The following is a 26,861-nucleotide window of genomic DNA, read 5'->3' as shown; positions in this document are numbered from 1 at the left end:
TCAAGTTTGTTCAGGCAGAACAGTAAATTCAAAATTCAGGACATGCACCACTGCAGTGACTTCACAAGATCATTAAATGTTATGGCCTTTCTTCACAGAATAAGTCACATGCAACCAATCAGTTTAGTTGTAAAAGGGAGTTTGTTATGCAGGGCAGTGCACATATCATCTTGAATTTATCCATTCAACCTGACAAACTATCACTATACATCAATAGCAGAGAAATGCAAAGAGAATGCTTAACCTAATAGGGGCATAATAAGTGGACTTAAGTCAATATACATAATCAAAAATTTATATATGGGGTGAAGTAAACGATACGTACCTGTGGTTCTGTATTTGTGGTCATCGAATATACAACAATAACCAATTTTGTTTGCTGGGAGAATTCCAAATACCACTCTTCCAAGAGGGGTTAGTTATAAAGAGATCATAAACAAAAAATCAACCCAAAATAGAAACAAATAAAATTCTATAAGAAAATCATTACTGCTATATATAATTTTTAACTACACAATATTACTGTTAAAGGGGTCGTATCAAAGATTTCAAAATCCTATCTGCATCAAATCAAATATATAATCAAAAATAAACAAAAATTCACTACTAAAAAGTGAAAATCAAAAACAAACTTAAAACAAAAATTAAGTATACTGACCGTTAAATCTAATACCCTGAGACATAATATCACAAGGGGTTAAAATGACATTTTAAGTCTGATAAAATGTTAAAAGCCATCACCGTTAAGTCAATATAAAGCAAAATATAAAGTAATAAACAAATCAAAATTTGTTAGACATTATGTATATAGAGTATGTAATAATATAAACAATATAAAGCTAAATGAAAAATATGGTAAGAAATTCAGCAATAGGTCTTTAAAAATCAACCGTAATTGAAGAATTTCTATCTGTTCATTATATAACTATTGGTACTAAAATCATTTTAAAAAATGACAAAAAATAAAGACAGAAAAAAAATCTACCAAAAAGATAACCCAATCATCCACAATAAAGATTTCCAAAAAATCAACAACATTGAGAAAAAAATTCCACCATACAGAATACTACTTCTTTCAAACAGTATCCAACTAAAATGGTGCAATCTGGGTTGTAGCGGGCAAAAACAACAAATCTGTTGGCTGCATGTACGCTTTCTCGAAAGTCTCCAACTTGGCTAGGATATGTTTTCCGTAAGTATATTTGCGCAGTGTTGCAACATGTGGTCTAATTTTCATCATCAAAACCTTTCTTTGAAGGGGCTCAGCAACATCAATCATTTTTTGAACAACATAATTTGCATACTGATCCTTCATCATACTGTAGAGGGCACCATGGGGGCTAAAACGGTGGAATATAGATTTTAGAATCCAACAGTACCAGAAAATTTCAAAAAATATAAGAAAAAACATAACCCGAAGGTCAGCATCCTTCTTAGTTTTTAAATAAAAAACAACAAGAAAGTTCGTAAATTTTGGTGGAACACTTTCTTGTTGTTTCTTATTTAACCCTTTGAGTGCCAGGGTCCTTTTTTCTAAGTTTTTTTTTAAAAAATCGCTAGTTCAAACTTTAAGGGCTTATATCTCCTGATCTAGAAGGAATTAGAAGCTCGTATATAGCTCGTTGGATAGCTTAGAGTCTCTTCTTTCTTTTGGGCGCCTTCGGCGCCGCCCGATTTAGGAAGGGCGTGGTGGGCGGCGGCCAAGGGGGGGGGGTAGGTTAGGGAATTAAAGCAGTCAGGCCCGCTGCGCGGACCTGACTGAACTGATGAAAAGGTGCCCAGTGGTAAAATTTCAAATCAATTCACTAGAAGACAGAATAAAGTAAAACAGGGCCAAATTTGGAGGTTCTTGGATCACTCGTTGACCAAAAATAGTCAAAAAACGGTCAGAATCTCAAAAAAGTGAATTTTTGTCATTTTTTTGCATTTTTTTGACTTTTTTGCTTAAAATTTCGCTGGAAAGACTCACTTTTGAATTTTTTTTTGCTTGACCATAAAGGACAATCTAATTCCTACGAGTTCGACCAAAAATAACGATTTCTAACTCAAACTGGGCATTACAGGAGGGCTTCGCCCTCCTACATAGCCCATGTCGTATATATACGACATCGGCACTTAAAGGGTTAAAAACTAAGAAGGTTGCTGATCTTTGGGTTATGTTTTTTCTTATATAGATTTTAGATGCAACTGGAGATGAAGAAAAAAAGAATCAAATACAGCAAAGGAAGTTTGGTACTTTAGATAGTTCTTGGTCAAATGAATTGTCAACAACTGACAGACACATAAAAGCATTTTACAAAAGGAAATCTTATCGAAACTTTTCAATTAAAAGTTTGAGCAACTTACCCGTCAACATAATTGCAAACTTCTTCGATAAGTCTTGAACGTTCAGCACGGGAAGCATGGGTTACGCATTTCTCAATCACATTACTATAAAAAGAAAAGAAAAGAAAAGTGAGATTTAGTATGTACTTCAAAACAATGGTTTATTCGTGCCAAGTAAAAGCTTTGTCTGTAGATTACTTCACTGACTGGTTCTGAGCTAGCTGAGAGGTTCGGCCTACACGGTCTAAAAAATTCGACGTGTGTACCGGACTTAACGTAAGAACAGAGGAAAGAGAGTACTAGGCCGATTATTAATGAAGGTCCTGGCGCCGAATTCTATTGGCTGTTAAACAATGGTTGAAATCACGTAATATTACTGTTTTGATTGGAAACGCGCGAATCTGATTGGCTACCTTATCAATATTCATGAATTAGGAGAAGCACTACCTACCTTGCAAATTTGTGCTGACTCAAGAGTAAAACATTTCCTCTGACCATATTAACAATGGCCGACTTGTCGTCAGGGCTACCATGTTCTAAAACATGTTGAATCACATAATTTCCATATTGGTCCTGTATTAAGCGCTCTGTGTGTTCATGGAGTTCAGCAAGGATGGGAGACGTTTGATCAATGGTACAGTGCTCCAAGATCCTTTGAATCACACGACAGCCATATGGATGTGTCGATAGCGCGTAAACCTGTAAAGAAAGAATTAATTTGGTCAAAAATAATCCTGGAAATGATCTTTGCATTTCATTATGAAAAGTCTAACAATATTTGAGCAATACAAGACAAGGAGTTTTTACAAACTTGAACTTCCTTTGCCAGAAAGGGGGGGGTCAACTGATGCAGTCACAATGTTCAGGGGGTTAAATTCCAAAAAATGTTATATCCCACCCCCAATATTCATATTCTTTCTGGAAGAGAAATGAGAAAATAAAGTAAAATAAGTGTAAGAGGAATTTTAACAAACTTGAACTTCCTCCTTTGAGCATCTCTCAAATAGATTTTTCCAATTTAACCCTTTCCGGACGCATGATTTCACGGCTATATGACGCGAACAAAAATTTGATTTTTGACTGGCTTCACTAAAATTGCAATTGAAAGTGATTGATAAAAGATATCACGATAAGTAATACCTCGTTTTTTTCACATGTAATAGGGGTTTTGAAATACCAAAAATTTTTTTTAAAATATGGCTGACACCTTGTCACGTGACCGAAAAATCGACAAATTTTTTTTCGGAAAGGCAAAATTTTTGACTTTGAATAAAGAAATAGAGTAAAAGACATTTGCTTTACCAGGGGGGGGTCTTGCAGTTACTCCTTGACACTATGTGGAGTAACTGCAATTTTGGACATTTTCTTCAGACACCACCACCCTTGCAGCTATTCCATAGTGTACTAACTGATTTTACCCTCAAAATTGATGTATACCACCCCAAAAATGCCAAATTTGGCATTTTTTTCACTGAATTCCTCATTTTTGATACCATTTTACTGGGTACGTCCCCGGTACGTCTTATTAACGACCGTTCAAAAGTTAGATATCTCAACCATTTTCCAAGTTTGTTAAAATATCTTTCATGCCTTGATTGAAGAAAAAATTTTGTGATTTTCTTTTGACTTTTAAAAAATGATTTGAATTTTTTTGCTTCCGGAATTTTTAAAAACCTAAAATTTTAAGAGAAAAATTGAAAAATGTGCTCACTTAGTACACCATATCCTACCAAAATCGACAATTTTGGGCTTAGGCACCACCCATGTTGCAGTTAGTCCACTGGCGGAGTAACTGTTTTCCCAAATTTTGGTTTATATACCACCACGGTAGTAATTGTCATAGTGTTTATATAATAACTGCATGACCCCCCTGGCTTTACGCCTTGAACTTTGAATATGATTTAGAGAATTGAATTACTGACCGGGTAAAAAAAATTTCATGTCATAAGCTTCCCAAGAATCTGAGTAAAGTGATTTTTTGTCCAAAATTTTGAGCAATTTTTCCCTTACAGATTTAGCCTGAGTAAATTTACAACAAACATTGAAAATTTATAATTCTAGTTGTAAACAAGATATCGTAAAGCGGTTTTTTGCAGGTTACGGGAAATTTATCTCAAAATCATTATTCAAAACCATGTTATTGTATTTTGGCGCGAAAACTGTTAAAATCTTTTACAAAGCTATGGGCCACCCGGTGGCCCGTGCGTCATATAGGAACACGATTCATGGGCCACCCGGTGGCCCGTGCGTCCGGAAAGGGTTAAATATTGAGGTATGCATGTCATGAGAAACAAAAAATAACAAAGTAAGATAAGTGTAAGATTGACGAATTGTACTGACTACCTGTCCCTTGAACGCGTCAATGATAAATTGAAGTTGATTTGAGTCGACACACTCAATACATTTTTGCACAACATGATTCCCATTCTGATCTTTAACACATTTTAAAACATGGCCATCAAGTTCCCTTACAAGTTCGCCCTAAAATGGAAGAGAAACATTATATAGAAAGTAGAGATTTGACTTTTGTGCTTTAGGAGAATAAGACTAGAAAATTTAAATACGTTTTGTGAGAAATGGTACAGTTAAAACAAGAAGTAACAAATCAACTTTTTGGGCAAAATGCTTTCAACAAAAAGATTTACAAGAACTTACATGAATCGGCATATCACAGGGAATTGTTTCCAGCGCTTTTTGGATAACTCTGCAACCATACATTTGAAGAGCCAAAGGCAATACATGGCCTTTGATACGCTGGGCTAACAACATCTTTTGGTCAGGAGAACCAAATTCGAAAAATTTCTGAATGACATAATTGCCAAAAACATCAGTCATAAGACTGTATGCAGCAGTGAGGATTTCATTGAAAACCATACTCTTCTCCAAGACACTTGCTCTTTCCAGTTTTTGTTGAATGAATCTTGAGCCATGTTGATCTTGAGAGAATTCAACAATATGTCTTTGAAGATCATGTAATTGAAGGTTTGGATATCGGTTATTTCTGAAATCTTCTAATAGCTTTGAACGTCCACTATCTCTACCACCGCCAGGTCTCCGGTACAAGCCAGATGTAGAAGAACCAAAAAGAGAGCTACCAAGGGAGCTAGAGCCTCCATATCCACCACCAGCACCACCACCTCTTCGTTCATTTGAATTTAGAAGACTTGCATATCCGGACAAGCGACTACTAGCTGCTGGAGAGCCAATTTCAAAAGAGTTTGGACCTTGTGTATGTAACGGAGATGTGTTTGGATTACTGATGCTGAGAGAGTTAGCAAGTGGAGTGTTCACAGTGAGAGAGTTAAAAGACCCAACCATTCCTGGTGTCCCATACATAGGGGTAGCTCCTTGTCTTTTAGCTTGACCAAATGCTCCAAAGTCATTCCTTGGACCACCTGGTGATTGTAGAGGTCCAGTTCCTGTTTGCTGAAGATGTCCACCAATTACTCCAACTGGTCCATTTTGCATTTGCATGGCATTTTGACCAGGCAATGGTCCTAATTGACCAGTTGAGAGATAGCCGAGATTGATTCCTGAATAAAGCAATTTCATTCAAATTTTCAATACTGCAGAAATCTGCAGAAATGTGTATTTAATGTTTAAAGCAAAAGAGCATACATTGAAATCCGGTGACTTGTCTGGGTGTATAAGAGAAATAGCAGGCAGGTTGCTGATACTGTCAAAAGGGTCCTAAGTCATTTCTGTTATAACAGAATCAAAAATAACTTACCAGGTCTCTGTTGTTGCTGCTGTTGTTGGGTAGGCTGTTGCTGTTGAGGCTGAGTTTGCTGTTGACTATACATTTGAACATTCGGAGAAGTTCCGCTTGCAATACCAGGGCTAACAGTGGGCTGACCATTTGCATTTAATACCATGGGTGAAACCATTCTTACTTGACTGAGAGGTGCAGCCATTCTACCATTGATAATAACAGGATTTCCATGTTGATCGTAGAATTGTTGGAAATTCATTGGAGCTTGAACTACTTGGTAGCCTGCAGGGATTTGTTGACCTTGCATTTGCTGTTGCTGGGGCTGCTGCTGTTGTTGTTGTTGTTGTGGAGGTTGAGGCTGTTGTTGTCCTGGTTGCCCACTGTTTGGTGTAGTTGTGGGAGGTCGGCCATCTTGGATTGCATTTGCTGTTGTTGTTGGGCCTGCTGAGCTTGCTGTTGCTGCTGTTGTTGTTGCTGGATAAAAGCTGGGTTGTTTCCTTGGTTTGCAAAAACATATTGTTGAAGGCCATAAGCTGCTGCATATTGTGGGTGAATCATTGTGGTTTGGCCTTGAGCATTCACAACTGGGATTCTGATTTCCTGTCCTTGGGCAGCTGCAGCAGCATAAGGATCTTGAGATGAGCCTTGAGCTGCCGCATTTACAAAGTATTGATTCTGTTGCATTTGTTGCATAGCAGCAACTTGTTGTTGATTGAAAACAAAATGTTGTGGTTGATTATTCATCCCTTGTTGCTGAGCTTGTTGTTGCTGTTGAGCTTGGGCTTGTTGTTGCTGTATAACCTCACTGTTCTCTGGTGAGGCAACTTCTGCTTGATTTGGTTGTTGAGGGACTGTTTGAGGGGATTGAGGCCCTGCGTTCATTTGTTCAAAAGATGTATTGGCATCTGGATTCGTTTGTTGAGCAACTTGTTGTTGTTGATCAAAAGGCACAGGTGAAGCTACCTGGTTTTGAGGAACTTGTTGGAGGTCTTGTGTTGGGGAAGCAGCATTTGATGGTGCATTACTGTGTTGCTGTTGTTGAATGATGGTCCCTAAGCCTGCACCACCCTCAGTTTGTTGATTTCCTGGATGTGGTGATTGGTTACGGCTATTAGAGTTTGTTGGTGGCTGACTGGACCTTGAATAAGGAGAGAAATAATCAAAGTTATCAAAAGAAGTTGAAAACAACAGAAAATTAAAAAGTCAGATCGATGAAGCAAAGATTTCATAATTATAACCATATTATTGAAGCTATCAGCATTTCTTACATGAAAAGAGATTCTTCAGTTGGTTGTGGTTCAGAAGGTTGAGCTTCAGGAGGAATTTGTGATTGTGTTGGTTGAGGAGGTACTTGCTGCAATTGAGAATCCTCAGGTTCATCACCATCAAACGGAGACTTGCGACTTACAATGTTGCCATTTGGCATTTGAGAAACAATCCTGGCTTGGTCCTATAAGTCAGATCCAATGTTACTATATATAGAAAACACATCCTACTTTATAAGGAAAGTTGTGAAAACTTCAAGTAGATTGTAATAGATAGAAGGGGAGAGAAATGAACAATAAGATTGCATTTCTCTGCTGAGGAACAACATAAATTATAGATTAGTTCCTTTTCATTGAGTCAGCAAAAGACAAAGAATCTCCAATTATTGCTTAATATTGCTCTGAAATTTGATTTTGCAAGATAGCTTTTCATGGAATAATATTTTCTAAAATGTACTTAGAGAGAATATATAGAAACTAATACATTTCAATTCCTAAAATAGAGGACAAAAATGTTTCTTAAGAGAGAATCTTTTTAAACTTTACTAGGAAATGGGAGAATATAATACCAGGACATATAATTTAAGAAGCTTTGTGAAACAGTGACCTGGTGTACCTTGCACTTATGTAAGAGATTTATGCAAGGATGCCTATCTGAAGAGGTGGAAGTAAAGAAAATATCAATGTTTCACATTTAACACTATTTATACCAACATTTACAGTTTGATACTACCAATATTTTTAAAAAAGAATTTTGAGCAATAATATTATTACAGGCCATATTTTAGAAAGGCAGGGCAGCATCTGTTGGAGGCCAAAAAGGGCACCTTTTCTTGTGTTGGCTGTTTTCACCAAAATTTTACTGATTTCAGGAGGGGCAGCATCAGATGACCAGACGCTAAAAGGGCATGAGCAATGGCCTGTATTATCTTAAACCTGTGAAAACTTGAAGTAATTTGGATTTAAAAAGTTATTCAATTTCATGTATTTCAATTTTAGCTGGGTTTTATGAACAATGTTCACCGTAAAGTCATAAAACCTGCCCTGGTGGGTATTTTGACAAAAGATTTTGTTAAAAGTCAGAAAATTACTTGTGGTTTGAAACAATTTTCAGGGAGTTCTAAGCATAGTAGCGCCAGGGTGGTTTAAAATGTCCCCCCTGTAAAAATAGGGTTAAGTTTTTTTTCAATGTAAAGGAAAGTAGTAAGAGAGCAAAGATTTTGATGTTTTGAAATAAAAACATTAATATCTTACCATATTATTCATATTATTTCCAAGTTTCATTTCTTTCATTCGGTTTTCAAGATCATGGCCACCAGGCGAAGAAGCCAAAACATATTCAACCATATGAACACCAAGTTGACCATCAGCAGATGTTGGCGAAGTAACTGATTGTGGCAGGGGTCCTGGATATTGTTCTGGCCTTCTTCCTGCCATGGTTATTGGTTGAGAAATGGCATGTTCAGACTTGTCATCATTCCCCATGCTCCAAGAGCCGTCTGATTGCCAATGGTTTTCAAAAGTAAACATATTTGCTTGTGTGTTTTCTTTGTTGTGTTCAGAGTGGTCAGATTTATCCCAAAGCTGAAAATAAATGTATCAGGCTGGACTTAAAATATTGTTGGTTTGCCGTCACCCGACCAACCCTACCTCGAAACCTGCCAACCCAAAAAATTTTATTGCCATTTTAAAGAAGATTTTTTTCCCTTCAAAAACTTCAAACAATAAAAAATCAAAACTCGTATCTTGTTTGTCTCAAGCATAAGAATCGTAAATTCCCTGCTAGCACTTCTGTTTTTTATACAAAATTACCTAAATGTAAACAAACTGTTAAGCCTTCCATGGACGAAAATTTCATAAATCGCCATAATAAAAATAAAATCCGACCGACCCACCTCCAAAATCTAGGGTCGGGTGACGTGACGGCAAACCAACAAGCCCAGCCTTATTAATAAATTGTTTATTTTTAAAAATGTTCTTCAAATATTTTATCCTTGTTTTGAAAGTTTGGCTGTTTTTATTTAGTTTTAACCCTAAAATTGTGAAAATAGATCATGGCAAATTCAAATCGCCACAGGACAACACAGCTTGTTTAACATGAATACCTGTGGGTTTTGATTATCGTCAGTTGCAATGCTCCACTTAGTGCTGACAGTATCAGGTCTTCTTTCCAGCAGAAGAGAATGATTGGTGTCAGCAGTAGTATTTACAGGGGTGGATTTCGTTTTAATATTATTAACAGTAGAAAATGTATTTGCACTTGTATCTTGGTTAGAAAATCTGTTTCTTGTTAATTTGTCATCTGAAACGTTGAAGTGGATCCTTTCAGGTTGGTCTACAAACAAGAAGATTCAACTATTTGTGGTGAAAATGGAAAAAATCTAAACATGGCAAACTTGTGTATCGATAAAACTTAAAGAGAGAAACCAATAAACAAGAAAATTAGTTCCTTTTAATTTAGATCTTTAAGACAGAAACCATCTCCTTACTTTCTAAGTAATTCTTTTTGAAACTCAAGGATTTGCTGCAGATATAGTCAAGAAAATCATTTCATTTGTCAACTGACACATTGAGGTGAATGAAAATGTATGAAAAATCTAGAAATTTCAAGACAACAATAACCTTCTTTGGTGAAAACAGTAGCATTAGTTACCACTTTAAGGTTTTTAACTGCTGCAAGTTGTTTCTAACTAACCTGAATCATAATGTTTGAGTTGCACTTTAGAATTTTGTGGCTCAGGTCTGTGATAATTGTGTTGTTGCCAAATAACGTCTGTCATTCCAACAAACAGAATATAACGTCAATGACCTAAAATAAAAGGAAAATATTATAACCAGCTGTAACAGGATTGCCTGGAAGAAGAATTATTCATGCCACAACAGGCCAAAACAGGCCACAATAGTTCATAAACTTCTAAAACAATGACTTATATTTAGTTTCCAAGAATTTAAGTTCAGCATTTACAAATAACTTGTGTATTCCTTAAAAACATTATAAACAGAAACTTTTATTGGTTAAATTATCAACAAGATAGATCATCATTGAGAAATTGACTCAAAACTAAAGATTGTTCTTGAATTGTCAAAGATTTGTATTGTAGGGAAAAAACACTGGACACACTCAACTCACAAGATTTTAACTCATTAGAAAGAAAATTTTGCATTTCTTAGCAGTTCTGGGAATGGCTGACAAAAAAAGGAATAAGAAATTGTTTTTTTGTATGATGAAAAGTTTTTAGTTGTGAGAAAGGCAAGCAGAAAATCTTTGAAAAGTTGAATAAATTTTTTTTTTCAATTCTAGTTTGTCTGTTTCCATTTCAAAACTACCTACATTTAACTGAACCCTCATAATTCTTCAAAATTGTTGCATTTTCTTGGATTTTGTCAAATTAATTGTAGATGAACATAAAATTTGCACCTAAGCATTAAAAAAATTAAGTTTAAATCAGCCGTTCCATAAAGTAATAAAAAAAGACAACAAGCAGGCTTTTCCAGGAAGAAATTAGTAGGAGAACGACGAATCACTCACGTAACAAAGACAATTTTTTACATTTTTACGAAATCACCCACTAGAACCTCTTTCAGCATGCGCGATTTCGTACAAAACGCCCTTAGATATTATACCAGATTGACGAGCGTTTTATTGAAAAGCATGAACAAGACAACTTGTTGTCTTTTCTTTACATTAAAGAAATATTGAAAGTAATCAAAAATAATTGTTCATAAAAATATTGCCAGCAAGAAAAATTTAGTCACTAAGGAATTTTACATCACTAAGTAACAAAGTCTCAAGTTATAAAGGTTATCCACAAACATTAAAGTCAAAGAAATGCTGTTTAGGATGTGAGTAACTTAAAGCTACTTGTTATTGGCTGTAAAACATACAGATTTTCAAATTCTTTTACTTTTTCCAATTTATCCAGACATCCCTCAAAGTAACCCTACTAGTATACTCAGAAAAAACAGAACAGCTATTTTACCATAGAAAGATCACTATCAAAAGTAAGTAATAATCTGAAGATTTATTTCTAAGATATATTTCTTATAAGAGAAGCTGAACTTTAACTTACAAGTAATAAAATATGCCCCTCCTGCCCCTGAACACCTTTGTGTTTTCTTGCAGGTGGCTATAAACAACACCCTGCTCCACCCACGCTTGAAGACGCTGTAATCTTTGATTGCACTTGACAATCAAATTTGTAAAAACAGGCGAAAGTTTAGAAAATAAGGGAAGCGTCTGCTGAAGATCGAAAGGGCACTTACGTTTACCTGTTCACTTTGGTAAGAGTCTGATAACTAAAAATAACTGAAACTATATCCATACAAATCTGTACAAATTCACAATATACACCAGACCTGATCAATCGAACTTGTCGAACCAATCGAACCATCGAACTAATCGAACTTCATCGAATGATTAAAGTTCGATTAAAATAATTAATCGAACTTTCCATTTTTTTTAAATATTGTGAGTGTTCGATTAAGTTCGATCACTAATTATGGTTCGATTAGTTCGACAACCTAATTTGTTCGATTATTTCGCACCATTGAAAGTCCGATTTTAAAGTAAAAATCGGATTGTAAAATCGGGAAAGCTACTCCCGATATCGGAATTGAACATTTTTTCGACACCAGTGCTAACATCGCGTCAGCAACGCCATCGGGCGCACCCGGCCCGGCGTCAATATTACCGCGCGTTTTAAAAGTTCGCTCACGCGGCGCGGGTGGGCAGTCGTGCGGACTAGATATTTGGGTTGGTAAACTAAATATCCGGGAGAGCAAAATATCCAGGACTCGGCAAGATGGCAGCTTTACAAAGGTCAAAGAAGTGGCAATAAGTAATGCAAAATGAGGTAAGGATTGGAATAATGAACTATTCGAACTAATCCCTAGCTTAACCTACCGAACTAATCGAACTGAAGCAACTTACCAAACTAATCGAACTCCAATTTCCGGTAAAATTGTGAGTGTTCGATTAATTTTTTAATTGAACTTTAATCGTTCGATGAAGTTTGATGGTTCGATTGGTTTGACAAGTTCAATTAATCAGGTCTGGTATACAAATACATAATACTGTGAGATCGGGTAACTTGCATCAGTTGGGAAACCAATCTACTCTGTCCGTGTAGTTTCAAAGTATAGCATTTAGTTAAAGCGAATGGGCCATTCCAGAAAATTTTTGTTACCCCCCGTGGTACGACGTGCATTTTTTGATTTTTTCTAGCTAGTGCTAGTCGGAAATTCCGATGAAAATCCATTTACTTTTGCAAAATGCGTTGGAAATTCCACTCTTTTTTGCCTTTTTTAATTCAATTGCCCTGGAAATTCATACATTTTCTTCTCTCGTCTTGGAAATTTTGAATTTTGTTGAAAACTTTGCCCTCGGAAATCATGTGTCATCCGCCCCCTGTTACAGACAAATTCAGGAATGGCCTAATAATAATATAGAAATGACAGAGTAGCCGGATATTTTGTAGATGCTAAATCTGGTCGCAGAATTCTATTAGCTGTTAAACAATTGTTGAAATCACCTGATATTGTTTTGATTGGAAGTGCGCGAATCTGATTGGCTAACCTTAAAACAACTTTTTTGGCAAGTAATTCAAACCAAATGTAAGCAAATTCAAACTGGGTCATAAATACCATACTCACCGAGTAGCTTATGATGGGATTTTCACTTATGTGGTGTAAGTTTGAATAGAGAGTATGGATCTACAGACTAAACTTGCATATTTACCTGACCAAACAAAGTAGCAAAATTTTGAAACAAATGTTTCTAAGGCTCGAAATAACGATTTCAAGTGGGTCGGACAAAATGTCCGATCAGGGTTGTTTAAGCTAGAGAATTATGATTATTCGGTCGGACATGAAGCTATTTGGGTCGGACAATGTCCGATGTCTGACTGTTATTTTGAGGCCTGTGTTTCCACTCGCAGCTCTACTCTCTTCCATTTTATTAAGAATCTCATATTTTACCGCGCGAGTAGTTTTGGCAAGTCGCTCGTCGACAGAATCGCGGGTAAATAAAACACATGGTTGGATCATAAAAATCATGCAAGATCATAAATTTCAAGATGGCAGGAATTCAGATGTTTCTCGATGGCTGCTTTTATGATTAGGAGATACATTTTACAACTTGCAAATTTTGTCATCAGGTTGTTTTTATTTAACTTTCTATTTTAATGACCAGCCAGGTTATTCATTTTAGGGCTGTGCAAGTTAGCCTCCACTGATGCAAGTTACCTGATCTCTACTGCCTGGAAAGTTATACAAAAAATCCTTGACAATCCGAACAGGAAGTAGGTCAGTATCTCTCAAGCAAATTGTTATTCAAACCCCTAGCTCCACAACCTAAACCATCATTGAGCAAACTGGAGTCAAACGGCTAGTAGACTAAAAATTATATTAGTAATTGGGTTAAATCATACGACTTTTTGTCTAATGAGCAGCAAATCAAAACAAACGCCAGAAAATGATCAATATACAAACAGACAAACCAGTATAATACAAACTAAACTATAAGTCAAACTTTCATATTCATTTACAGTGACATGATCAAAAAATTACACTAAGAAGATAAGGTATTCAAAAGAAATTACCAGATAATGGCCAAGAGTATTTTGATTTAGACAACTTTCATAGTGCCACCATGTTTGTCATGAAGTTCATCGGAGAACATGCCATATCCAGAATGCTTTGCGCGAGAATGTATCAAAACATTAGGTAAAGCGAGCGGAAAATATTGGCGCGAAAAAAATATCAGGAACAAAAAATGTTTGCTTTTTTTCATAAGGGGGCGAAAGTTGACGTCAGTCATGATAAATGACCTTGACTTTTACTTTTCCTGTGTTTTCATTGTTTGTGATGATCCTAACTAAGCAAAAATTGCGTACCTTTTTCTCAAATTGCGTGTCGAAAATTCGTCAATCTACTGTGTAGTGATTTTTGTTCTGCTGTTTGTGATTTTGCAAATGAAGTTTTTTCAGGGACTCTTACACTAAAGACTTGCGCTGTGTTCCTCATCAAAAACACAAGCATATGAACTATCCAAAATTTATAGTCATACAAGGGATTTTTAACGGATTTAATAATGCGAGTAATTTTTTAACTAACGTCCCCGCAAAAAGAATCTCAAGGGGAGGTTTAGCCGCAACGCAAGCTTGCAGGTTTGTGATTTGATTTGACCAGGGATGGTTTTCACATGAAAGCTATCTCTATTACGTTTCTTTTTGTGCTTAAGATTAGTAAATAGAAACCAGGTCTTCCTCATGAGACGCACAACAAGTAATTAATTACAACAAATTATTACAACGCAGTGAAATTACTTTACTTTATATTTCTTGTTTTTCCATTAGAACACGAATATCGTAAGAAGCAAAGAAACTTGTTACAATAAAGGCATTTTTTTTGTTTCACAGAAAATCTTCTCGTACTATATTAGGAAGTTCATAGCACCACCATGGCCAAGAGGCTTATTTGCAGTGTTTTTGCTTTAAACCGGGACCAAATAAAAATCCTATTGTGGTGAAGTCTTTACTGCCGCTTACTGTTTCTAAATATGCTTTTAAATAAAGATGGATTCTGTTTATTAATTGCCGTTGCTTCTCTTTTGCATCGACCGCTTAAATTGATGTCATAATGACTTTAGTTCCTTGTATGAAATGTCTTTTTTCTTTTTGCCAGACCATTTTGTAAGAAACAACATTAGTAGGAACCCACAAAAACTTTTGAAAAGATCGTATGGTAATAATGAAAAAAAAACCCCTATTACCTACTCAAACAATAACAACATTGCTAAATCTTTTAAACACAGGGGTCTGGATTTTTTTGTTTGCTAAATTCAAGGGCTTAAGTTCGTTTTTGCTTTCCCTGAGGCTTCTTCTTATAAAGAAATGTAAAAATAGTCTCTTGTGTAGTATAGCAGCACAGGCTCTACTTCTCCTCTCTTGTTGTGCAAATAGAAAAATTGCGGATCTTTTTTCTTTCCCTCCAATGACGCTTTAAGATAATTAAAATGCGACTTCAATTGTCATGTGTTAATAAAGCTCTTTTCCTGTTTCCATGACTCTGTCATGCTCCATATCCCGTGTGAGTGAGGTGTGTTGTGTACAAGGTCATAGTCTAAAGAAAGAAAGCCAACGGCAGTCACAGAATTTAACTCAAAATTAATGACGGAGTTTTTCTTTTGTTATCATTCCTTTCATTGGATTTACTGTTTTCATGAGTTTCCACTAGTAATGTGGAGATGGATTTCTCCCAATTCAATGTCTCTGCCCACTCAGTAGACAAGAATTCACTCCTAGTAGTAATTGAGTAGCTCAATGGTAAAGCAAATGTCCGCGAATGGCATGGTTGTGAGTTCGAGTCTCTCTGGTGCCTGGTCAAAAGACAACATGAGAGCGACTGTATTCACTTCATTGACTGTTTTACATAAAAACTTCGAGCCCCTTCTACAACCGCCGTTGGAAGCTTCGATTAACATGGCAGCCCATTGCTAGTAAAGCCTGTTAGACGACTAATTCAGAGATAGTTTAGTAGAAAATAAGCCAAACAAAAGGAAGGAGCAACTGCAGTTTTTTCCTACTAAAACGATTTGAACCATATAATCCTGTGTTCTAACCCACAAAATCGATGAGGGTAAACAGACGGGAGGCGTCGCAGGCGGAGAAAATGTGAGATCTTTTCTGCATAATATATCACACAATATTATATACCAGTATTTTTAACTTTTTTCACTCCTCTTTTTCATAAATATCAAGGCGTCGGCCACCTACTGAGTTTGCTAATCAAAACATTGTGAAAGTTCAACATGGCTCTCAAAATTATCAAAACAATGAACGACATAAGGGAAACATGTACGTCCACGCACGATTGAAAACAAAGCATTTGAATCATTCAGTGTACCTACCCCCTTTTACCCAGAAAAAGCAAGTATTGTAAGCCTCAAGTCAAGTGAACAACCCTTTTTAAAATAATACTGGTGCTAGCTAACTATTGATTGATTTTAATCTTTTTAATAATATTTAATGTTAAAAATCCTCTTATTTTTACACCTAAGTGCAAGATGGTTCTTGGATTACATAACAACAGTTCATTTTAGTTTCACATTCCACGTTTATGTTGATGAATTTTCGTGAAAGCACTAAGCTGGAAACTCAACCTGCAAACATAATTTCTACCCCCACTACATTTAGGGGGGATCTTGGGTTTTGATGAACCAAAAGCAAGGGGGTGTTAAAAGTAAGGCTTTCCTAAGGGGGGGGTTGCCAGTTAAGGGGTCGGTCTTCTTACCTAAGGGGGGGGGTCTTCTTAGATAAGGGGAGATCTAACCTAATTGTGACTTTTGTACAATTGTTTCATTTATACTGATTTTCTAAGGGGGGGTGTGAAATTTTAAATGAATTTCCTAAGGGGTGAGTTAGCACTTAAGGGGGAGGGAGGGTCCTCTTACCTAAGGGGGGGTCTTGACTCCTCTAGAAACTATGGCAAATGAAAGCCCGATGATACGACATGTCTGTATAGTTAGTTACGTTAGGAGATTGAAGTGAAAAATAATATGTGGGTCAGCCTCCCATTAATTTTGCAGTCCTTTTTTTCCACAATTGTTGACAATAAAATTCATTCAGAATCTTAATTTACACTGGATTTCTTTTATCCACTCTCCCAAATATGACCACAAAATAATTCATTCCTTTTCCAATTTTTTTTAAGAATAAATTCTTTTGTATTGAAAAGAAGAAGAATAAACTTAAATTTTGAGGAGTCATTTGTCAAATTTGGTCAAATCGATCAAAAGTAGGTCAACATTCAAAAAAACCCGAAGTTTCACCCCTATTGTTTTAAAAATGTACTATAAAATTCTCCACCCTTTAAAGACATGCCATATACCATCCTTATTGCCATATTAAACCCCCCAATTTTATACTTACTTCTTGCCAGGCCACTGGGGCAGGGATATAGGGATATTAACACCCCTGTATCACAGACCCGGTGGGACTTCATACCCACTGGAAAATTTGGCTAAAATTGCGTCCACGGTAGAAGTTTACCCTATAACTTCAGCCCCACTGGAAAATTGACATATTTTCTTGCTTTCCAAAACCATCCACACTGACATTTTCGACCTTGGGAAAATAGAAATTTTCGGGGGGTGTATGTCAGTGAGAACAAAAAGAAGAAACCTAACTAGCAGTGCAGTGAATGACGATGTGCCAATAGACCTTTTCCACCCTTACATAGTCTCAGATGCGTTTGGCGAGACACTAAAATAGAATAATCAGACATTAACTTTTAGGCTCATTTCGTGAATTTTGCTAAAGTTTTTCCAGAACTCTTACCTAAAAAATATGTGAATGTTGTATATATGGAGAATAACCATCAAAAGATCTGTGTTGGAAGCTCGACTCGTCAAATAATGACTACACCTTTCTACTGAAACTACACACTACCAACTGAATGGAATTATACTGGATGTGAGCTTTAATGTTTTCATTTTTCAATTTTCAAAAAAATCTTTATTAGTTTTTCTGTTTTTCATTTTTTCTTCGGCATTTCTAACCAAAATTTATTATGATGTTTTTAAACTCTGTTGTCTGGTAATCTTGTTAGAGTCTGAAGATATGGGAATATTGTAAATTCTTCCAAAGGCTTACAATCTTTTCTTTTTATAAGAACCAGTAAAGTTTTGATGAGGCTCGGATGTTCTTATCCTTTGGCACTTTGGGCCGCAAATTGTTCTTTTTGTTCCTATCCTGTTCTTATATATAAGAGTGAAATTAGGCTTATCTTAGAATTTATACCCAATTTTTACTACTCTTTGGAGATTTTGAGCCTCGTTGTTCTTATAAAATTTTTCTTATAAAGTTGTTTTTATAAAAGAACAAGAGTGTATGTAAATTGTAACAGATAAATTTCCCAAATTGTTTCTACATCATATACGTAACATACTCAAATATATAGTATACTCATCATGTGGCTTCATGGTTTTTCATAAAGTTCTACCCAACATGGCATGGTGGAAAAATTTTTCTGGGGTGGCCAAGCAGAATTTGGCGCCATTTTTAGAGATTTTTGTTTTGGCACCCCCTCTCTCTACATTTAATTTGCCTACGAAATAAAAATTAAAGCACAAACATAAACACAGCAAAATTTTGAGTTTTTGAGGTGATAAGGGGCGCCTGAGTATCAGAGGTTGAGTTTAACCTCTGAGGACCCCAAGTAAAGAAACTTTATCGCGCATGTGTCAATCTAATCACTGTAGAAAAAATCAAAGATGCAGAGCAAAATGGAAATGTTACTTCAATGGAATCGAAATAATACACAGATCTTTATGTTATCATTCTCTATCACTGACTCTATTTAAAAAGCGTTGATGACATTTTTGAGTTCTGTTTTCAACGACGCAAAAAAAAATATCAACTTAATCCTTAATGAACTTAATCCAAGATCTTGGATTGTCGTCATGGTTACTTTTCTCTGCGTTGATTGCGCGCTAAATAGAATCTAGATCTGGTCGACATAGGTCGATAGCGGCCTGTGCTTTTAACGGTATATAATACTCTACTTTCAAAAAGGTAAAAGCGATACTTCTCCTGTAAAGCTTCTATGAAGGTCAAAGAACAATATTTGATGAGCGTGAGCTACAAAAGTGCAGGCAACCTCTATCGAAAAATTATGAAATCCTTAGCAACGGTTACAAATCGTTCATATCTGAATGAATTTAAATTGATTGAGATCGAGTTTAAAATGTTCTTCACACTATAGGGACAAAAGTATTCAATCAATAGTCAATTTGATGGGGAAATATGTTTTGACTTTTGAATGAATCAATGTTATATCATCAGAGGGGGTCGGTTTGCTTGCCCTAGTTACTGTTTATTTTCATGCACTAATTTGAACGTCATTTGAACGTTTCATGGATGTGATCTATGAACAAAATGATTTCAAATGCAGTTAATGGCTCAATGATATATTGTTCACCACTTGGTTTTGTGGAGTCGTATCTAAAATCTGTGGGAAGTTTCAGTTGCCCTTGGATACACAATATATTCCACACTAACAATATTTTGCAGATAATTTGATTAGCAGACATCTGGTTACTGTCTACATATTGGAGCCCTTAGGTCTCTTCCAAAACTGAGGATAATAGCATGAATAACATTGGCTTTCAGTCAAACTCTAACCCAGTCCCTTAGTTTGCTCTTTTTGTGGTACGTCCATCAGTAAAATCAAGAAGCTCTGGGTACGAGTTTGTGTTTCAGTTTCTCTGCTAGATGCTATCAAATTCACAAAACGTAGAATTTACGGATAAAACACCCTATCTTATTCCCTATTTCTGACACAAAGTGAGGATCCAAGCAAATATACTCGAAAAAAACACAGTCATATTTTCACTGATATGCTGATGGCCGCTTTCTACTGTACATCGCATGTATTTTGTCCTCTATACAGACCTCGACTCTCTTCAAGCGTAAAGAATCCCTGAGAAATGTTTAGGGTGGAGTCTTGTAATTTTACTGTCAGTAAAAGCATAAACAAAAGTCTAAGAGAGCCAAATTACACCTACACACTCCTTTCCATAACGGTTATGAAGTGACACAATTATAAACTTTTGTTGAAAAAATATTTGTCTTTTTATCTCTGAAAAATCCTTTGTCTTATAGAGAATTCCTATAAGTTATTACGCGTGAAATTATTATTTTATCAAAGTTTGTAAATTAATCAGAATACACCTTTATGCGACCGTAGCCGCCGCGCGGGCATTTGTTTGTCCGTTTTACCGCCCTAAAACCGTCCCAGTCTATAGACAATAGAAAAAGGTTTGGGTCGATTTTAGGGGGATAATTAAATCATAAAGTGGTACGCGCCTGGCCGCGTGAATACGGTCGAAAACGTGTATTGCTGAAGCCATCGCCAACATTGGTTTTGTAGCCAGGTTTCCAGGCTAGTTTCAACGGAACATTGATTTATTTTTGTCAAATATTTCTAATGGACAGTTCTACGTGACAATAATAGAGACAGGAGAAAGAGAATCATGAGTTAATCGAATCATCTTTCAAATGAGACATCAAAAGTGTTATAAAAGGAAACAAGTTGCTAAAATTATTGACATTAATACTGTAAACCAAATAGTTCCATTTGCCTCGCTTTTTCATGCAAATAATGCAGTGATTGTACAACATTTTGAATAGTATACGAGGCAAATTTTAGGCATCTCAGGAGGAGGTTCTTTTGAGTAATTCATTGAGAATACACTCCATCTTTGCGCTTCTTAAATGAATCAAAGTTACAATATGTTTTGTTAGGGAGTATAATTTTTTTTCAAAATTTAATGAATCTTTATTGAGATGAATTTTTAAAGAATAGCATCGATTATATATTTGAATAAAGTATTATTAATTGACTAAATGCCTTGATTGAGTTGGAGATAATCAAGATTTTCAAATTTTAAATATGGTCTTGCAAATTTTGATGGTATTCGCTTGAATTTTTTTATACTCTTTGACAGTCGGATTTTGTTTGAAAAGAAATATCGCCGTGTGAGGTTTTCATCGACAGAGATTTAAGAACTTTTTGCCGCGCGTATTTTCACATCAAAGAAGAATTTGTGATTGTTATAAAGAAATAACATATAGAGAGAGGCATCTTTTTGTCTGAAGGCGAAAGAAACTTTTGACATTGAACATTCAGGATAAACGAATTTTCGTCAAAACAAGTCAGAACTTACAAGGAAAGAAATTTGAATAATCAAAATTACTGCTGCGATTTCAAGAAGGATTCAGGAGAATTTTAAAATTTAAAAACGATATTTGAAACTTATCTTTTACGTGTAACAAACGGCTACAATCTATTTGGGAAATTTCTAAAGTATTATAAAGAACTCTTGGAAAGATCAAATCATGTATGGTTAGATAAGTATTGTCTCACATACTACACAGACACACAGACACAGAATATTTCAAGTACTAAATAACTATGCCTGGATCCATTTTGATAAACGACGGTCGGCGGTCGGCCTCACCAGACCGGAGGGTCACTTTCGGGAATATAGAACGTTATGACATTATGACGTCAAATGAAATCAAGAACAACATGAATCAAAAGCGCGACAACGAGGCTCCGGTTGCTATTAATGACTACCCAATGACACGACTTGATAATCGCATCCGTAAAGCGTTACTGTTAGGATTCACACCAATGCCAGGTAATGAAATACTACTTTAGAAAAAAAATTAGTGTATTGCTGTTGATGCCTTTCAAACACTTTCGAGTGCTCTGATCAAAGATTTTGGTTGGCTGGGATTGAGAAACTCCCTTCAGGGTTTATGTATAAAGCTAAGTAAATAGCAACCTGTCCATAGCAGAGTCTTTGAGAATTAAGGGAAATCATCATTGAGATGCATAAAATTAATTTCATATTTTAAATCCATTTTCAGGCGATTCAGTAACATACGATGAAGTCATTGATTTTCTTCTCGAATTCAAAGTCATCGCAAATAATCGTATTTGTACGGAGCGCCAAATCACTGCAATCGTTCAAGCATCTTTTCCTAAAGTGGTCACCAAACCAAGCGTCAAATACAATCTCATTTTCGTCAATTTGGAAAACAATTCGGATGATGTCATCAAGGAGGAGTTAGTGAGGGTGACCACGGAACCTATTGTTGATCCAGCTAGCCGGGAAGCGCAGACTTGGATTGAAGAGGAAGGAGAAATCGAATCTAGTGGAACAGAGGAGGATCAAGAGCTGACAGAGATTGAAAACAAGAAACTAAACAATGTACAATTACAGCAATTCAATCCACAAAGGTTGACTCAAAGCCCGAAATCGCCTCCACCTCCTACGCCCCAGCAAGAGAATGGCGCCAATGGCGTTGATTCTGATATTACGCCCACTGGAACTCCTCGAGGAGCGCCTGATGTCACTGATGGCGGAGGTAAAGCTGAGACGTTCGAAGAACGTGGTGTGGATGTCAGTTTTGAGCGAAGTTTGAATACAAACCGATCATTGAGTAAGAGTACAGGTGATGTGCGAAGCGGGTCAGGAATCCGGCGGAATACGTCATTTAGTAAACGGAATATGGGTGACCGGAGCGTGAGCGTTAGCAACGTGACTCGAAAATTGGAGAATGGGAACGTCGGAGATTCGGATGAAGAAAACAAAGAGCCGACGATTACGAAAGCTACTTCAACGTCTAACTTGCAACGAAAACGGTCGTTTACAAAGTCGACGAATCCGACTTTTGTCGGTTCGATTCGCGACAAATTTCGTAACAGTTTACGGCGTAAAGGCAAAGAGGATAAAGAAAATAAGAAAGTTGAAAACGAAAGTAAACCGACTCCCGAGAAAAAAGCCGACAATGAAAAGAAAGGTTCTTCCAACGTTGTCGTTAGGCGAGGGACGACAACAAAAGCGAGTTTTTCGGTTAAAGCGAATACAAATGACAAACAGCAAGGAGCGACAAAAATTGGACCGAACAACGATATCCGAGTTTCAGTCAATAAAGGAACGCGTTCAACAAACAGTCGGTTTGGCGGAAGCTCAGTAGACATTCGTAACTCGGGAAAAATGAAAACGAACGAGCCTAATGTCGGTACTACGAATAAATCTTTGAGTACTAGTTCCGGAGATATTCGAGCATCTTTTCGGGCAAATAGCGCAAGATCTTCAAATAAGGAGCAAACAGAGATCAAGGGGACTTACAGTGCACCAAATAGTGCTCGCTCGAGTTCAAATCGTTCTGCTTCGAATTATCATATAAACACAACAACTGAAGAAAAATCGAATTTTGTTCGCGCTTCAAGTTACAAATCAAACGACCCGAGATCTTCGGTACGCCGAAATACAAGCTCGGTAAATACAAATGATGTCGCTAGAACCTCGGTGAGGAAAACTAACGATAATAGAGCGACGGTTACAAAAACGACTTCGATGCGACAAACAGGAACGAATGTTAATAATCGTAACCAATCAGCGAGAACGCTGACACCACGTGAAAATTCAACAGCGAAACGAACGGGTGCTGGCTTAAGGCGTAGCAATTCACGCGCTGGAAATAGTAATCGATCAAGTGCGGCCAGCACACCAAATATCTCAAGAGAGAATTCACGGACTAATATGAAAATTCCGATTCGTCGCCAACCTGGTTCGCCTGAGAAATCATCGCCGATGAAACCGCCAACAACACCTGAGGAAAAAGACATTTTGAGGATCGCTAAGGCGTTCCAAAAAGCGACCAACGAAATCGATAAAGCTCGAGATAATGTAGAACAATTTATGATTAATGTCGTTATCGAAGATATCGAACCGAGCCCGAATAATCGATTACGTATCGATGATTTATACGAACATATTCGACATCAAATGATCGTTTCACAAAAACAGATTTTCGATGGATATCGATCAGACTTGAGAGTTGATATGAGTAAGTATTTCGAGATGTTTTTCACAGCTCTGGCATCACATTTAACAAGAGTTGGTTGTGAGATTGTTACCGATTCAGCAACACAACAAAAAGTTTGTTTTCTCACACATGTCAAGTTAAACGACTTTAAGAATGGCTCATTAGCCTCTGAACCACAACAAATTGAAAGTGACGATGACATGCAGGCTAGTTATGTTTGAGTTTTAATAAAATGCAATGCTGGAAAAGGGGAGTGAATGAAGGAAAATTATTGTTTATCAAACATTTAACGAACTCCCTTCAGGACTAAAATATAGATTGAACACTTTAGATGATACTAATGTGTCATAGGAGTTGCTACAGTTGTTGACGGTTTCTATTACTATTACTCAAATTTCGAATTTTTATGGAAATTCTCGAAATTCTGGCTCAAAATACTGTTCCTGATTTTCTACTCACTGATACTATGGCATACGGACATTATTGCAACAAAATTATAATTGCGATAAAATTTTCGTCTCGAACTTTAGAACTATTGAAGTAAAAGAAACCCTTTTATTTGTAAAAATCTTCTCATAGCAAAACTTGGCGAGAGAACTATATTGGGAAATATTGATTGATTATATTTCAATTTGAGAAGTGTTGAATTTTTTAACTTCTAGATAAATTTTTTGTAATTTGTTTTTGTAAATAAATCAAAGATACTCGTTCAATTTAACTTTACTAGCAACGTTAAGGCCGGTATCCACTTTCATGCGAAATGGGCGATTACGTCATAAAAGAGTTTCGCGCGAAGAAAAAAAAAGTTGAAGGAAGTTCAACTTTTTTAATTTGTTACGTCAGATTAGCCCAATGGAATTGCTTCATTTTTCATCCAACCAATGACTTTACAAAAATGTTAAAAAGTTTTCGCTCATTTCGCGTGAAAGTGGAGACTGGCCTTTAAGCTTTGGGATGGCTAGGCAGAATGACTGGGATGTCAGACTGTCAGACTGTAGGAGAGCTGTCAAATCACGTATTTTAATTGGATGAGGCTTCAAACCTCTTTTTTTTAACAGCTAAGAAAGCTAAAAAGATTCTCAAAATTAGATTGATTTTCTATTTTTCAGTGAAGAGAGGGTCCAAACCATAGATTTATAAAAGCCCGAAGGGCTAGATAGAGTGCTTTTGCTGAAAAGTGTGCCGAGGTTAGGTAGGAAATTCTACCTTAAGTCACGTGACATTACAATAGAATTTCAGCGCTTGACCAATCAGAAGCTTCGCAGGTTTTACCTATAATTTTTGATTTTACTTTGGATGAGATTCGTAGGTGAGCGCATAATCAGTATAAAAAGGGGAACTGGGTTTCAAAATTGCAGGAACCAGCAATTGCAAAGGAAAAACAGCTTTATGACGTCATGAAAGTTAGAATTGTGTTGTTTTAAAAATTTGTGTCGGTGGGATTGCTTTGATAAAAACCAAGGAACTTTGATAAAACAGATTTTTTTTCAAGTTTTTTGGGAAAACAACAGCTGATTTCCAAAAAGAAAGATATTTCATTTCAATAACCGCTTCATTAAACAATAGAGACTTGGGTATGATTTTCTATTGTTGTTTGAATGCAGATAAAATCTATACTTTTTGCTGCTTTTTGTTACATTCAATCAATGTAATACCAGGAATTTTTCAAATTGCGGCTTTACCGGTTCATTTCAAGTTTTCATGAAGATTGTTACAATATTGTGTCTTGGTGAAAATTTTTGAAATTGGTTAATTGACGATCTTGGACAAAAACACTTTTCAACTTTTTAAAAAGCTCCATTTTGTCCGAGGGGCTACAGATTTGATTGGTCATTCTTAAAATATCAAAAAAGATTTCTGTTGGATAGAATAAGATAACAGAAAGAGCAATGAAGTCAAACTACCATCAAAACTTTTTGTTAATATGTATCACATTTATGCTGTGTCAGCAGAAATCAGTTTCAGCTAAAGATAGCGCACCATCGGGAAGTGAGGATAAAAGCGAAATCACTAAAGCCGAGTTCGTGAAATATTTAGATACCAATAAACTTGTGGTGGCGAAATTTTACGCTAACTGGTGCCCTCATTGTAGAGACTCCACACAACAGTACGAAGATGCAGCAAAACTCATTGGAAAAGCTTCAAACTCGAAAGTGAAAGTTATAAGGATAGATTGTGACCAAGCGAAGGATGTGGCGAATAAAGAGAAAATTGATTCGTTGCCAACAATGGTTTTTTATAAGAACGGTAAACGGATTGCCAAGTTTGATGGTGATATGAAAAATGCAGAAGAAATTGCTGAATGGGCTGCAAAGACTGGGGATGAGTAATAAGAGATTGGGTCCCAGCTGCAAGAATTCTAAATTTAACGGAAACTTGGAAATCAGAAATAAGATGATTTCAAATTGAAAATATTATTTCAATGGGCTTTTCCAGAAATAGTCCGTGCCCCCTCCTGTTGAGGATATCGGATATCAAGGGGGTTAACAATTTTTGTTCAAAAGTGGATATCCAGGGGGTTAAGTATGTACAAGGGAGCGGATATCCAGGGGGTAAAGTGTCTTTTCAAGCAAAAAATACGATATCCAGGGATAAGCATCTTTATAAGAGAGGATATCCAGGGGGTTGAGCATATTTCTAAGAGTGAATATCCAGGGGGTCTTTACTAATAAAGTAGGATATCATGGGGGCTCGATATTCGAAAAATCAATATCCTCAACAGTGGGGGTAAAAAATCTTTCTAGAAAAGCCCAATATCATACAGTAGTTTCTATGCCTCATACAGAGGCAGGGAGACGCAAAGAAAAACGTTTTCGAATTTACTTTTGAGTTTTTAAAGTGGTTTTGCCACCAAAGACAACGACCTCGACAGTTAGAGTTAAGGAAATTTTGAGTTTTTTAACGGGTTCGATAAGTGAAAGAGACAAGATAACTTGTTCGAATTAAAGGAGACGTTCGAGTTATAGGGTATGTGTTATGGTGACTCTACTGTCTAGAGATTTGCAATATTCTGAATTTTATGAATTTTATGAATATGTTTTTCATGAAGCCATGACCAGCTGATAACTTCAAGTAAAATAAGACGAAAGCAAGTCCGAAAAAAGACATCTTGGATCCTTGTTACACAAAGAAAGACAAAATTCAAACATTCTGTCT

The 26,861-nt window shown here is 36.3% G+C and overlaps 3 protein-coding genes across 3 annotated transcripts; 2 read left to right on the top strand and 1 right to left on the bottom strand.

Annotated features, from left to right (window-relative positions):
* Window positions 1-1,006: 1,006 nt before the first annotated feature.
* LOC136799256 (pumilio homolog 2-like) lies at window positions 1,007-13,991 on the bottom strand. The gene is given in 12 exon segments (XM_067055947.1): window positions 1,007-1,340; window positions 2,347-2,430; window positions 2,777-3,024; window positions 4,669-4,806; window positions 4,981-5,858; window positions 6,056-6,476; window positions 6,479-7,175; window positions 7,306-7,487; window positions 8,557-8,886; window positions 9,408-9,637; window positions 9,998-10,111; window positions 13,902-13,991. Coding segments are annotated over 11 exon segments (3,543 nt in total). The 5' UTR covers window positions 10,083-10,111; window positions 13,902-13,991; the 3' UTR covers window positions 1,007-1,090.
* Window positions 13,992-20,807: 6,816 nt separating this feature from the next.
* LOC136799255 (uncharacterized) lies at window positions 20,808-24,418 on the top strand. Its single transcript, XM_067055946.1, has 2 exons — window positions 20,808-21,505; window positions 21,738-24,418. Exons 1-2 carry the CDS (start codon window positions 21,277-21,279, stop codon window positions 23,924-23,926), a joined length of 2,418 nt encoding a protein of 805 aa, XP_066912047.1. The 5' UTR covers window positions 20,808-21,276; the 3' UTR covers window positions 23,927-24,418.
* A 1,224-nt stretch (window positions 24,419-25,642) lies between these two features.
* LOC136799191 (thioredoxin-1-like) lies at window positions 25,643-26,035 on the top strand. Its single transcript, XM_067055877.1, has one exon. It carries the CDS (start codon window positions 25,643-25,645, stop codon window positions 26,033-26,035), a length of 393 nt encoding a protein of 130 aa, XP_066911978.1.
* Window positions 26,036-26,861: the final 826 nt, after the last annotated feature.

Source organism: Clytia hemisphaerica, unplaced genomic scaffold (genome assembly GCF_902728285.1).
Source record: "Clytia hemisphaerica strain Z4C2 unplaced genomic scaffold, Clytia hemisphaerica genome assembly, whole genome shotgun sequence".
NCBI lineage: Eukaryota > Metazoa > Cnidaria > Hydrozoa > Leptothecata > Clytiidae > Clytia > Clytia hemisphaerica.
This window is presented reverse-complemented; position numbering and strand designations above follow the sequence as displayed.

Excerpts from the sequence above, each read along its gene's own strand:
- LOC136799191 (XM_067055877.1), top strand. The coding sequence starts at position 25,643 with ATGCTGTGTCAGCAGAAATCAGTTTCAGCTAAAGATAGCGCACCATCG.
- LOC136799255 (XM_067055946.1), top strand. The coding sequence starts at position 21,277 with ATGCCTGGATCCATTTTGATAAACGACGGTCGGCGGTCGGCCTCACCA. Across the intron at positions 21,506-21,737 it reads AGGATTCACACCAATGCCAG|GCGATTCAGTAACATACGAT; the intron begins GTAATGAAATAC and ends ATCCATTTTCAG.